The 14,052-nt window shown below is 38.5% G+C and overlaps 1 protein-coding gene across 1 annotated transcript in view; it reads right to left on the bottom strand.

Moving 5' to 3' along the window:
- AOX1 (aldehyde oxidase 1) overlaps nucleotides 1–12,018 on the bottom strand; it is a 36,697-nt gene extending 24,679 nt beyond the window's left edge. The window contains exons 1-13 of the mRNA XM_062498065.1: nucleotides 11,959–12,018; nucleotides 10,988–11,045; nucleotides 9,942–10,038; nucleotides 8,081–8,189; nucleotides 7,413–7,539; nucleotides 6,488–6,549; nucleotides 5,822–5,902; nucleotides 4,906–4,986; nucleotides 3,733–3,877; nucleotides 3,471–3,563; nucleotides 1,697–1,848; nucleotides 1,361–1,454; nucleotides 540–649 (exon numbers count right to left, since the gene is read on the bottom strand). Of these exons, the coding sequence (XP_062354049.1) occupies nucleotides 540–649; nucleotides 1,361–1,454; nucleotides 1,697–1,848; nucleotides 3,471–3,563; nucleotides 3,733–3,877; nucleotides 4,906–4,986; nucleotides 5,822–5,902; nucleotides 6,488–6,549; nucleotides 7,413–7,539; nucleotides 8,081–8,189; nucleotides 9,942–10,038; nucleotides 10,988–11,045; nucleotides 11,959–12,018 (1,269 nt within the window). The remainder of the gene's footprint in view (nucleotides 1–539; nucleotides 650–1,360; nucleotides 1,455–1,696; nucleotides 1,849–3,470; nucleotides 3,564–3,732; nucleotides 3,878–4,905; nucleotides 4,987–5,821; nucleotides 5,903–6,487; nucleotides 6,550–7,412; nucleotides 7,540–8,080; nucleotides 8,190–9,941; nucleotides 10,039–10,987; nucleotides 11,046–11,958) is intronic.
- Between the last annotated feature and the right edge of the window lie 2,034 nt (nucleotides 12,019–14,052).

Below are 14,052 nucleotides of genomic sequence, written 5' to 3'. Positions count from 1 at the left end.
ACCATAAGTTTAGAGGCTTCCAAGTATTTCCAAGCTTCAGTATTCAGGTAACATAACCCATAATTCTCTTGTAAGATCCCATATCCACTCTTGCAAACCCAGTATCAGGTAAAGACTATTATTCAGTTCAGCAACATTTATGGAACCACCATGCACACATCCAATCATCCAATTTTAAAGAAAAATCCTCAGATGACAATGCTTTACCTATTTGATGCCAGCTATATCACAGGTGAGCACAAGAGCAAGTTGTCCAAGACCCCTTTCCATAGGGGATCCAGACAATTGCTATTGCCCTCATAATTTTAGGGGAAACTTTTGTTTGAATATTACTCTTCATATATCATCACCAGCTATCTGCTGAGTTGTGTTTTTTGGTTGAAACTGGGAGACAGCATGGCACTGAAATGAATAAATGTAAAGAATTCAGAAAGTGAGCAGCAGCAGTGCCAGTTTAAACAGATGGATTATGCTCCCTCCTGTGCTTTATTTCATAGTCTTTAACTCTGCATAAAGCAAATGTAAAACTAGTAACTTACCTTCCTAGAATAGGGAATATGGATAGAGACCAAGATCTCTTCTGGTGTAATGGTATTGTTACCAACTCCATCTGCAAAAATATCACTCACAGGAATCTGTCGCTTTTGTCCTGAAAAAAAAAAAAAAATTTAAAATTCCAAATCCAGAAAATTCCATACAATTGTGCAATTAACACGTATCAATAGTATTTTAATTGGCAAGAAATACCTGCTGCTTTCCTGAAAAAAATAACCACTACAGCGCTGACATAAAAAAATTATCAGTGATATGTCTTATAAATTCAAATGGCTGCTCCATCTTCCAGAACATCATAATACCAGATTCCTAAAAAAGTACCCAGAGGTCAATTCCCATTCTGAAGTCCTCCCTTCCGATACTGCCATGATGATCCCACCCTCACTCCTGTTTATCTATTCCAAATCTCTGCAGCTGCTGTCATAACTAGCTTTCATTCTAAAACATAAAAAAAAGGAAGTAGACTGAGGAGTAAAGAATTACTGTAAAAGTAAAAAATTATTAGGAGGGTGGAGCTTTTGTTGTTGAGGTTTTAGGTTAATTTCTTCTCTTCTTTGTTTCATTTTCCCCTGAGATTCTGAACATCCAGGAGTCCAGAAAGAAATAAATGCTATTGCTTTTTCATTTATCTTTTTGATATTTCATTCTAAAAGTGACCATACTTGTTATTCTATGATATATATTATGAAAGTTAAATTTTTCAAAAGGGAAGATGACAAAATTCTGCAAGGAAACTGAATCTCTAAGAGCCCTTTGAACACTTAAAACCTCATTTCTGCTACAGAGACAGGCTATCTCCTCCTACCTCTTGAAGCCAGATTGAGCATGCAGTTGCTGGCTGCCAGAACAGGATTCAAGTCTGAGGTTGATTTTCTACTTATGATGTTTCCTCCAAACGACTTGAAAAAATAAAGTAGTTTATATTACCTTTCTCTGTAATTGCCATATTTTTATGTTAAGTGACAACATGACATGAAAACTATATGTACATTTATACATATTGAAAGCTACGAAAAGAGGTATTGATAAAAAATTCACGGCAAAATCAAAATTAAAAACTCAAGTTCTACACGTGGTCAGGACCAATTTCACATTTGCTGCAATTTTTTCAAACTGTAATTGCACATAATTCCCAACATACAGCAACATTTCTTATCTGTTCTCCGCCCAGAGTTCTCAACTGCTGCAAGACAGCACAGAAAACCTTCGTCTTCTCTTCAGGGAACTCAGCAATTGCATTTGACAAGATGTCTTTCACTAGAGAGAGGCTGCAGGCAGCTCCCAGAGTTAATCCTGTAACCAAAAGATTATGAAAGTGGAACGTGTGCATTGCTTTATTGCCTGGGTTTTAAAGTGTGTTCAGACTGTAGAGTTAGGACAGACAGCTCATGTGGGCTAAGGCAGATAAAAGGAGAGGGGCCTTTGCATTTTAAAGCAACTGGAACCTTTCACTTCAGGACACCGAGGGTAAAATCTCTAGAAATGATGAAACTGAACTAATACCTCACCTCTTCTGCTTAAAGCACCTTCTCTGCTTCCAGCTGCACATCCTAACTGCTTCCTTTGCACCTTGCTTTGACTGAGTAAATGTTTCTCACAAAGGTGAGTCAGTTTCAAAATGCTTTCAACAGACTCTTCCTATTTTTAAATAGGATTTTCATCTAGTTATTCTAGTCCTAACAATGAAGATAGTTTTCTTTTTCCCACTAGAAAGACAATTCATATGCATTTACTTAAGAATTTTTTTTGTAAGATTATACTTCTAATTTTTTTTAAATGGTTCAGAGTTCCTTTCTATTACAAATAATTACTTACATAATACATTAATGTTTTCAGTGAATACTGGGATTCAATTAAATGTATAAATGAAAATAAAAATAAATTTAATGAATTTTAATCAAGCAAAGCAATATTAAATTTTGTCTATTTAAAAGAAAATTTAATAAAAACATATTTTGCATTTAAATCTGATTAAAGAGAGGAAATACTATTTCTGGATGGCAAACTAAACTGCATATCTCTGGTTTTAGAACTAGCAATTGTCACCTTCATATATGTTTTATTTACACACTTTAAAGAATTAAGCATTCTTCCAGCTTCTTTTCAATTCCTAGCTACTTTTCAGGTAAGAACAAACTAGTCTTTGAATAGAACTGGATGACTGATCTGAAATAAAAGAGACGTTTTAAATGCAACGACAGAACTATCAAACACTTTTAAAAAAGTGACTTCAGGAATATAGCAAGTAATTTCACCAGATATGACTTTCCTTAAAACTTTGGCTATAGGGCTGTACAAGGCAATTTTTACTCAATTACTTTAGACTATAATAGTAAGTTGAAACCTATTTCTAGTTGTATTTCTAATCCCCAGAATTTATTTAAAACCCCAAACCGAGCCCAACTGAAAAAAAACCCTCCATGCTCATTATAAACATGTGAGTTGAGGTACAAAAATTTTAACCTATTATAATTAATGCTGTTATGATTGAGAACAAGATTTGTTGATGCATATTAGCTATGCCAGTTTAACCACAGCCTTTTTTCTAACGTAACCAAGCATGCCACATGCTAACTCTCCCTGTGGTTCTGTATGGGTCTCTCTGCCATTCAACAGAGCCTGGCACAGCAGTCACAAAGCAAATCCTGCATGACTGAGCACCAGAACCAGTATTACCAGAATAATCACCCCCCACACTAAGGCCCAAGATAATATTGCTGGTCAGCTCTGCACTGTCAGGAAGACAAAGCCATCCTGCACTGTGATGTTGGCAACAGCCCCGTTGACCTGGGAAAGAGCCAAGCATGCTTAGGAGTGAGTTGCACAGCACTTCACACCTTCAGCACTCTGGAATGGTGCAGCATTCTTTACTGTAAAGGAATCTCCTACTTCTGAAAAAAGTAAAGTCTACTGACCATCATTTGTGTATTTCAGCACATTCAGATCTGGGATCCTTGAAGGAGCAATAAGAACTGGATGGAACACACCTCTGAATTTCATGTCAAGTCCTACAAGACAGGAAGAGACTTAGACAAAAGGCTTTTCCAGAACAACAACAACTCCCACAGAGTGGAACGTAAGCTTAAGGATGAAAATGTAAAAAGGCCAAATTTAGCCCCACTCCTCTCATGCACACTGGAAATAAAGCAACAGGAGCCAATCTGATCACATACATACCCACACTGGTGTTCCCAACCACAAGAGGTGCGTTGGGGTGGGCGGCTTTCAGATCCAGGAGCTCATCCAAGCTTACAGGAGAAATCCATGTTACTCGCTCCCCACGAAAAAACAGAGTTCTTTTTGGTTGATTTTCTGCCATTCTCTGATGGAGAAACACGGCAGATTTAAATATTTAGACATACAGACAGAAGGGAGGTCTAAGACATTAGACAAAGTCAATGTCTTAAACAACAGCAATTCTACATAATCCTTTAAAACTGGGCAAAAAGAGGACAGAAATGTTATGCTGACTCTTAGCACAGTGGTGAAAGTCCAGACTGTGTGGGTGAAATGTCTTCAAGTACGTCCAATGGGCAAATAAACAAGATTGATAATAAACAGTCCCCTAGCAAAAAGATGTAGGAATAGATCCTACAATTGCTAAAACTGTTAGAAAAGTGGTAAAAAAATCTTAGGGAGGTATTTGCCCGCTTAGCTTGCTTGGAGAGCACCAATGACAATGACAGCAGCATCCCCTTCTAGATTATGCATGCACTTAAGTGTCTCTGGCTGTTCTAGCTTTGTTCACCGTTCACTTGGAAATAGCTTGTGAACCAATGCAGGTACAAACAGTCAAGAACTCCTGTCCTACAGTCATCAACCCTTCTCCAGAAGCAGTCAGCTAACTACAGACAATCTGGTTCTGAATCTCTACCCTGAAAATAAAGTAAAACAAACAGCTTTCAGTTTTTCTAGGGCAAATAATGAAGGGTGTCTAACTCTTTCCATTCCAGCTGTTTATATCTTTGGATTGCCTTAATCACTGGGGCTAAACACTCTCTGATCTGGCTATCTCAGAACAGACTAACAAAACTATTAAGCCACAAAAATGTTTGCCATTCAGTTTGCTGCATCTTCAGTATCATTTAGTATTTGTATCTTCAGCTGCTAGATTGAAAACCCAGTTTGGGTTGCTTCTTTATCTTCTTACCTACCTCTGCAACTTCATTTTCCCAATATGACTTTTTTGGGTATGTGAATATTCAATAAGCTTACTGGGAAAAAATACCAAAAAAGAGTATAACAACATTGAAATGTTTTTCCATTTCTTCTGATGAATTACTGCTAAGCAGGACTCAACAATTAATTCTGAACAGAGCATCAGAATAGTCTATAAGCAGCAAAAGTTACCATTAATTCTGGAGGGAATATAAGCTCCTGAGTGGGATCTAAGGGCTGGAATTCATCCGATGAAAACAGGCTGGTGGAGACCTTAAAAAGACAAGCAAAGACCAAGAATTTTCTCTCATCATTAATTTCATATAACAACAAAAGCAAAAGCACAACCAAACCAGGAGACTGCCACTGAGATCAGTAAAAAATTTAGTCATTTCATTACGATTTGGATTTGTTGTCAAATCACCATGCATCATTTGGAGGTGCTGTGGTGAAAAAGATGCTCATAACATTTTCTTAAATTTTACTGCTAATATAAATGACAGAGCAGAAGCAAGCAACTGAAGGATTAAGTACAGGTTTGCTGTAGTTCTACTATAACAAAGTAGTTTTGTGCCAACCTAAAGTACCCCAAACCTAAAGAAGTAGATCAGATACTACTGAAAGAAAATTGAGAACAAGGTGAAATATTTCTATGGATAAGAGGTTTCACATAAAATCCCAATCACACCTGTAATTTTTAAGAGCATTATCAATTCTTCAGCCTCAAGTCAGCAGTTTTCCTAAGAGACCAGTACTTAGAGCATCACTGGCCATTGAGTTAAGAAAATTTCACATTTGCCCTAATGTCTTGCACAATATAATTCTCACTGTATTGGCAGAGCTCAAAGTATTAATATTACTGCACCTGAAGAGCTGTTCAAATATCAGCTCTGGAGATCCAAACTACCTTATATGAACTATCTGACACATCACTACCTCCTCATACAAATATACACATGGAATCCTCAGTTTTTCAAAATATTTCCAAATTTCTTGTGAGAAATAATAAAATATCTTATTTTTCAAATACTATATGCAATATTCTTTCTCTAAGTTTTATATTGAAGTAGGGTCAGTAATACATTTAAAAATACATTTAAAACTTTACCTTCTCTTCATTGTCAAACAAATCAGCTTCCTGATCCAAGCAACATTTTCCATTTGCTTTCCTTTGACAACAAATGGATTCCTAAATAGGAATATCCCATTAATGAAATACTTCCCAGAATGGCAATGAGTTAAAGTGACTCTGTATTTCAATAAAGTTCTAGATGAAATTTAATAACAAGCCTAATTAGAAGGATTAAGTGTTAAAGGAGTGATATTAAACAAATAATTTTAAATCATCACATGCTGAAGTCCTTAATACAAAATTATTCCTATCTGCAGAATTCAGTTGACATTGTGGGAGCAGATGCAGATGGCCTGTATTGTTTCCTTTACCAACTGCTCATTCCCATTTCTCCTCTATAGGTTTCTGACACATTGCATTGCATGATAAATTACTAAGAACATGGATGGAAATTCTGCTTGTATTCATGCCAGTACTAACCCACAGTAAACCACATGGAATCACTTCAGATTTCTCTTCATAATCCAGGCGAGACACCATGTTCACTTGTGTTAATCTATTTTTGCAACGGGTTAGGCCATTTACTCAGAATGACATCTTTAAACAGAGGGAAGGGATGATCACAATGAAAACCTTGATGGCTGGTATATGCATATTCACTGATGGCCCCAATCTAGCAATCCTATTGGCACTACTTCTTACCTTACAGAAGGTTTTACAAGCATCTAGGATTGGTCGGTATCCAGTACAGCGGCACAAGTTCCCTGAAGGAAGGAAATCAGTCAGAAAAAGCTTTGCTCTAAAGTCCCTGGCTTTAGAATGTCATGTCCTTATGTGAGTTTTGTGTTTTTGAAGTTCAAGGAGAAGTGTTAGCTCTCAAAAAGACAAAACAGAACAGTGCCACAAGACTTAGGACCCTGCAGCTCCTGACAAAAAAATGCTATTGTTTCAAGGGGAGTATGAAGTAGTTGAGATCTGCACTAGAGTTATGGCTGGCTACAGCTCAGTATGCAGGAGAATAAGAGATTGGACAATATTCTTCACCCACTCAAAATGTTGTTCTTTTTCCCCCTTTTTTCTAGAGGTGAAGGAATCTAAAAATACACCTCTAAGTTCACCATCATACAGCAACAGGAAATGTTTTTGACTCCACTCTAGAGCACAACAGACAACAGAAGGCTTTTTTACCTACAGTAAGTGCTCACAGTTTCTCTTACTAAAGATAGTCTGCACCTCTCTGCCTTATCTGTTTTAATCCTACTGCAAAGAGTCTGTCCTGCAAGGCTTATGATATTCTCAACACCACCTTGGAGATGCTCAGATGCAGCTGCTTCTCCAATACGACATCATTTTGGCACGTCTGATTTTAAGCACTTCAGAAGACACATATGGGGATGTTTTGAACACCTGAAACAATCCACAGCTCCATGTTTCATTTTCCAGGTGAAAAGAATGACAGGGAATACAAGGTGTGCATCCAGTAGCAAGTCTTCTAGGAAGCACAGTTTGTAAGAGTGCATCATCCATAAGGGCATATATACTCACACAGACAGGCACTCACACAAACAAAGCATCAGAAGAAATGCTTCAGGAACACACCTGCAAACTAAAACGTGGCAATATTTACCAGCCAGAGCTGCAATCGTCTGCTCCGAGGTTGGTTCTGGGTGGTTTCTTAGCAAAGTGTATATGGACATCACTATTCCAGGCGTGCAGAAACCACACTGGGAGCCATGGCACTTGGCAAGTCTTTCCTGAAACGAAATACCACAAACACCCCCCCTTCCAGCACCCATCTCCATTCTAATGAATGCTGTCTTAAATGGGAGATGCCATACAAAATGTTGCCTTCGTAATAAATCAGACTTCTTAAGTAAAATGCTTTAAGCAATATCAAATTAGAATAATTATTTTGGGTGTGATGTTCAGGCACATCTTACTAAAGAAGCTAATTAACCTTCAGTGGATTTCCTTTTTTGCATTTACACTAAAACATGAGCCAAAGGGACACCAGATGTGCCATTAGCCCAAAGAGAGCAAAGCCTCACCCACTCCAACCATCATTACATACCAACTACTTGATCAGACTGTCATTATTAAAGTAAGATCCATCATGAGCCATGTCATCAGCCTTGATCATTTAACCACCAGAAACCAATGTTGTCCTCTGTTGTCATTTAGCAGGGAAAACAACCACCTTATGAAATTCCTATCTCCTCAAAGCACTTTCACTAAAGCCATCCCATCCAAAAAAGAAATCAGTAATCCTCCAATACAGTGATACTGTACTCTCACCTGAACTGGATGAATCCTGGTTTTTGTACTTCCAACACCTTCCACTGTAGTCACTGCTGCACCATACAAAGAGCAAATGGGAAGCAAACATGCATTGGCTGAATAGTGTCTTTGGAACAAAAAGGATAATAAAGAACATGAATATTATTAAAATGAACAAGATGGAGTATTATTTTTCAGTCAATCAAGATGCAATTCATACTTACAAAGCAGCCACTATTAGCATTTGGAATGAGAAGGGATCACTTTCTACCCATGTCCCTTGTCCTCTGTACAAAAACGTACGTATGAGGACAATTGCATGGAATTTACATCTTACTTAATACCTCAGTCTTTTCTAATTGCCCTCTTGTCTCGTTTGCCCACAAGCAATCTGTCAACTGTATTGTGGAGGAGGAAGATAGGGAAGACTGGTGTAGCCATTGGAAGGAAGTAAAGAATTACTGCTGCAAATTTATAATCAAAATTCTGACACAAGGGTAATTCTGCTGTAAAATAAATATCATACTAAATAGGAACAACACAGCAAAATGAAAATTCTTTAAAGCATTTAATAATTTTAATAAAATTATTTGGTTTTTTTTAATACAGATGAAATGTTTCTTTTCAGGAGTCTACTTTAATTTTAGCTCTTTCACTAACTTTAAACATTTTCATTTATGTTGCATTCCAATGTAATGTAACTGTACAAAAGGACAATTGGAATGTTTTTTTTCCCCACATAATAAACACTTTAATACACAACAACATGTAACCATTTAACAATTTGATTGGCGTTTTCTCAACTTAAAAGCAAGTTATTCCCATCTTCAGCGTAATGGAACTTCAGTTTTGAGTTTCAAAACCTTTCTTTTTGTGGGTGGGGTGTAATGGATGGAGTTCAGCATTAAAGGGCTGGTATGACTCACATTTCTGCCCGCCCTACCTTCCCACCAATCATATGACAGTATGCTGGTTTTGGATGGGATGTAGTTAACTTTCTTCAGAGTAGCCAGTGTGAGGCTGTGCTTTGGATTTGTGCTGGGAACAGTGCTGATAACACAGGGATGTTTAGTTACTGCAGAGCAGTTACTGCAGAGCAGGAACTAAACAGAGTCAAGGTCTTTTCTGCCTCTCACCCCACCCCACTAATGAGGAGGCTGAGGGACACAAGAAACTGGGAGGGACACAGCTGGGACAGCTGACCCAAAATGACCAAAGTCATATTCCATACCATATGGCACCATGTGCAGTGTATAGATCTGTGAGAAGAAGAAAGGGTGGCAGTTTGGAGTGGTTGTGTTTGTCTTCCCAAGTACCCATCACAGATGATGGTGTCCTGCTGTCCTGGCAGTGGCTGGAAATCTGCCTGATGATGGGAAGTAGTGAGCAAAATGCCTGCTTTGCAATGTTTGCACGAGCAGCTTTTGCTTTATCTATGAAACTGTCTTTTCACAACCCATGAGTTTTCTCTTGTACCCTTCTGATTCTCTCCCCCATCCCACTGCGGGGAGTGAGCAGCTACATGGCCCTCAGTTACCAGCTGGACTTTAACCACCATATAGAGCTGCAGGCAGGAGCCACAGTCCAGTGGTCAAGCCAAAGGGTCTTAAATTAATGCCTCCTACAACCTCTTGCAGGGGCTGTCAGTATTTATAAGTAAATCAAGCATTTGAGTATGATAGCTCAGCAAATTTACAAGATAGCTATATCAACAGCAATTTTAACAGTATTCTCTTTTTGGATTAAAACAACTCTTCCTCTAGATTCTTCTACTATTAAGTACGAGTTCTACAACTCTGTTTTTAAAGTTTCATATCTGGAAATGGTATTTACAATAATAAAATTTTCTGCAGTTTTCAAAATATTCTGTTTAGGATACCGTATCGTCTTTGAAGCTGGCTCATAAGTTGATATCATCACTGTGCAGGCACCACAGCCACCTCCTCCACAGCCATACTTAGTTCCTGTAAGATGGACTGAAAATGCTGTCATTAGGGAAAATAAATATCTGGTTCCATTCTGGTCTTTATTCCACTGAAAGGCTTGAGACCACCTTTTTTCCTTAACCCCTAAGGAACACAGAATCAGTTTGGTATCAGCATATGTACTGGACTTCTTTCTATATTGGAATAACACTTTCAATGAAAGCAAGATGGAAGCTAAGGAATCACATGACCAAAATCCTCTTCTCAAGAAAACAGAAAACTTGATTATGGTTTATTTTGTGGGACAGAAAAGGAAAGTGAAAAGTAGTTGTCCAAGTGAAAATATGAAAGGAAGAAATGTGTAATGGGCAAACCTGCTGTATATTTGAAATTTCAGTGGAACACTAAAACTAATTTCCCAGTTTCTCCCAGAAGGCCCATTTATAGGTCAGATATTTACCTTCCATCTCATCTGAAAGATCACACTTCTGAGAGAAGTGCTCATTTCTGTGAAGCTGGAACAGTGGCCAGTCTAAAACTGTGAATCAACAAACAGCTAATTTAACGTTCTAAAGCCACTAAAAGGGCCTTTTTGCCTCTCAAAATTCCATCAGCCTCAGGTTCTTGTCAGAAGATCTCCCCTTTACCAGGAGAGAGACTATTACAAAGCTTGGGGACTTCTCTTCTGTCAAGCTTTATATATACTGACCACTAGGTTTTTAGACTTCTTTATGAGGTTGGAGGGGAGGAACATAGACACATATTCATTGTGCCTGATGCCATAACTCTGTATGTTTAAAAAGCCAGGTTACAAATACAGCAGCTCAACTGAAGAATATTTGGATTAAGAAAGAGACATAATTTAGTGTGGTTGATTTATCTTAAAGGAATCACAACTTCCTTAATCTAGCAATTAAACCTTGAATTAAAATTTATCAGAATTTTGCTTGAATAAGGCTTTCACATGAGTGACTTTAGGGAACAGACAAGAAAAGGATACGCCTCTTTCGCAGATAAGACAAGAGCATTTGTTCAGGATCAGCATTTTTCTCTATTATCTACAGCAAGAAAGAAAAAACAAGGTTTAATTAAGAAACCAAGGCCTCTCAAAATTCAGGGCACAGACTACATTCACACAAAGCCAGAAGAGAACCCTTCTCTGGTTCCCTCTCACAGAACTACACTAACTGTCAAACACCGCAAGAGAGTTTGGGCTCCTTCTGGAAATTCCTTTTCAGACAGATACATTTCCAGAAAAGAGGCATTAGGGCACCTTGCAAGTACTAAAAATAACTGCTGCTCAGTGAAATGTTATACTGAGGGAACTGACCTTTGGTCACACTCGAAATAAAAATACAGAACTTTAAAGACAGCATGAAGAACTAACTAATGATTTGCAGATCCTAAAGTCTTCCTGGCACTCTGACGTACTGGAAAAAACATTAGAGGAAGCCTATAACTAGCAATTTATTTTCTAGTTTTATTAACTTTCATTTGCTGTAAGAAACTGGCGACAGAGAGCAACAGAAACACCCACATTCTTGATCGAGTACAGTACTTCTTATTCGATCACTTAGAATCAAATGGTTCCTTACAGCTGCTTTGCATCCACAACCACTCCTTGCAATATTATATTTATGGTCAATAGTCAGAATTTGGGCACTGGAGAGTCTTGCTTTCAGTTGTACCTCTGAAAACCTGACACCATCAGAGAAGCCAGACAAAACAATGAAAAAAGCGGTTTGCTTACCAGCCAAGTCTGATACCCAGCTGAAAGCGTGTTTAACTTTGACACGGCTTTCCTCCCAAGCACAGAACGAGCTAAAACGCGATGCAACCATCCAACTTTCTTCTGGAGGTTCGTGCGAGGATTCGGTTTCACTCGCACGAATAAAGTCTGAGGAAGCCAAACCTGTGCCCTTCGGGGTTCCTTCAGGCACAGCAGCCCATCCTTGTCCGGGCTGCACTTACCTTCCTCCCGTTCACATAGAAAACGAGCTCCTCGGGCGCGGCGGCCCCTCGCGGAGCCATGGCCGGCAGGGAAGCCGAGCAGCTGGAGGCTCCGCGTTGTGCAGGGCGGGGCCGCGGGCGGCGGGGCCGCTCGGAGGAGTCCGCGCCCCGCCGGCACCGCCCGGCCTGGGGTTAACGCGCTCCGCGTTCTCCGCGCGTTTCTGCACTTCGGCCCTTTGAGGTGTTCTTTAGGTGTTCCAAAGCTAAGGCGTACCTCACACTTTCGCAAAAGAACGCAGGTGTTCCTGCAGAGCAAAACGGCAACACTGTCACTGTGCGCTGTTGTCAGGTTCTTATAATACAATCACCGAGAATAATGTTAAACTGAGATAAAATCCAACTGAGAGAAAATGATGATCACTGCATAAGAGTATGAGACCAATGACCAAGATCATGAGACCAGTGGGATTTTTGGTTATATTTACATTCACAAAATAATCAGCGGTAAGGTCCAGGTATCATAACCCTTTCTAAAGGCTACTTGTGCAGGCAAGGGTTTTAAGAAAATACACTTTCCGTATAATCAAAATACATGGATTTAACTTCCTACAAAATTTCAATTAGAGTAAACATGAGAAAAAGCAACTTTAAAGCTATATAAAGAAGTTCAAATTACCTTATCCTTAGCAAAGCTATCCTAATTCCCGGTGATGACTACAAATTGATTTTTATGCCAAAAATCATGAGCTGCTTTTACATCATCTTCCTGGAAAGAGCTTCTAATATACCAAATGATGTGGTAAAACAAGCACATATAGTGAAGGTTCAAAGACAATGCAACATTCTTTATGTTGCTTTTATGTGATCATTTTGTGTAACAAAAGAAATTCAACCTAGGAAATAGCAAAATGACTTTTCTCTGAATTCTACTACTGAACATCAATTTGAGCAACAAGAGTGAGAATGGAGAAAACAAGGAAAGAAGGGCAGTAGCAATAATCTGATTTTACAGTTACTTAAAATAACTTCTGTGCATCTTCAGGCTACTTTCTTTATCCTTTCTTACTTTGAAAGATATCTATGCTAAAGGAATGGAAGAAATGAAGGCATAAAGCCATGGGCCTTTTACTTTTATTAAAAATTATATGCCTGTATTTGGGACACCTTAGCAGTCTAGCTGGTAGCACCTAAGGCTGTGTGGAACAACAGGACCTTCACTGAAAAATAATTAAGCCCATCCCCAAACAGATTATTTGTTTTCTGGGAAGATAAAAGCATGTGCCTCTGTTTCTAGCTTTCAAACCGCAGGCAATAGAGAGAAACATCCATTTAAAAAACCACTGTGTTTTGCTCCTGCAGTGCCAGCACTGGGAACACAAGTTTTAATAGGTATTTCTTGAGGGTCTCTAATGACACAGCTGGTGATGTCGATAAATAGTGGGAGCTAGCAAGAACGTTTCGATTAAAACTAAAATAAATTGATTACAAACTTGGTAAAAAAAAAAAAACAAACAAGGAAAAATGCTGAATAATTTCTGTGTGTACTTCTTTTTAAAAATAACATTGAAGAAGGATAGAATCTATCTTCCCAACCGTTTCTGCACCTCTTTATAATAGTCTCGCTAATGGGGGGACACACACAGCATGTTTCAGAAAGGAAAAGCCTGTCTGCTAAAACTTCCCAGATAATGTTAACAGCTCTGTTTTGCAATGCAGATCACATTGCCTGAGGTAAGTTTGTTATTGGAGGAATTTTTAAACTGATTGAATAGTCTATTTGTTCTGCAAGGTTCTATATGAAAACACCTTGCTCTACTTACTGCTGTGTATTTACGATCTTTTTAAGATCTTTGCAACTGGTAACCACAGCCGGACTCTCTGTTTAGGGGGGGACAAATGTCCACTTTGTAAAGTATCTCACTAGTGATACATTTAACTCTAAATTCACACATGGAAAGTCCTACAGGATCTTGAGGAAGGCTGCCTTAGGGCTACAGACCGTAACAAAAGAAACAGCAGAAAATAGCTGTGCTATTACTCAAGTGTTTGTTAATAATACGTTTATACCTCTTAGTGTTTCTGGTTGTAGTTCCAGACTTACCTGTAGAATGGACA

Source organism: Cinclus cinclus, chromosome 9 (assembly GCF_963662255.1).
Source record: "Cinclus cinclus chromosome 9, bCinCin1.1, whole genome shotgun sequence".
Taxonomy (NCBI): domain Eukaryota; kingdom Metazoa; phylum Chordata; class Aves; order Passeriformes; family Cinclidae; genus Cinclus; species Cinclus cinclus.
This window is presented reverse-complemented; position numbering and strand designations above follow the sequence as displayed.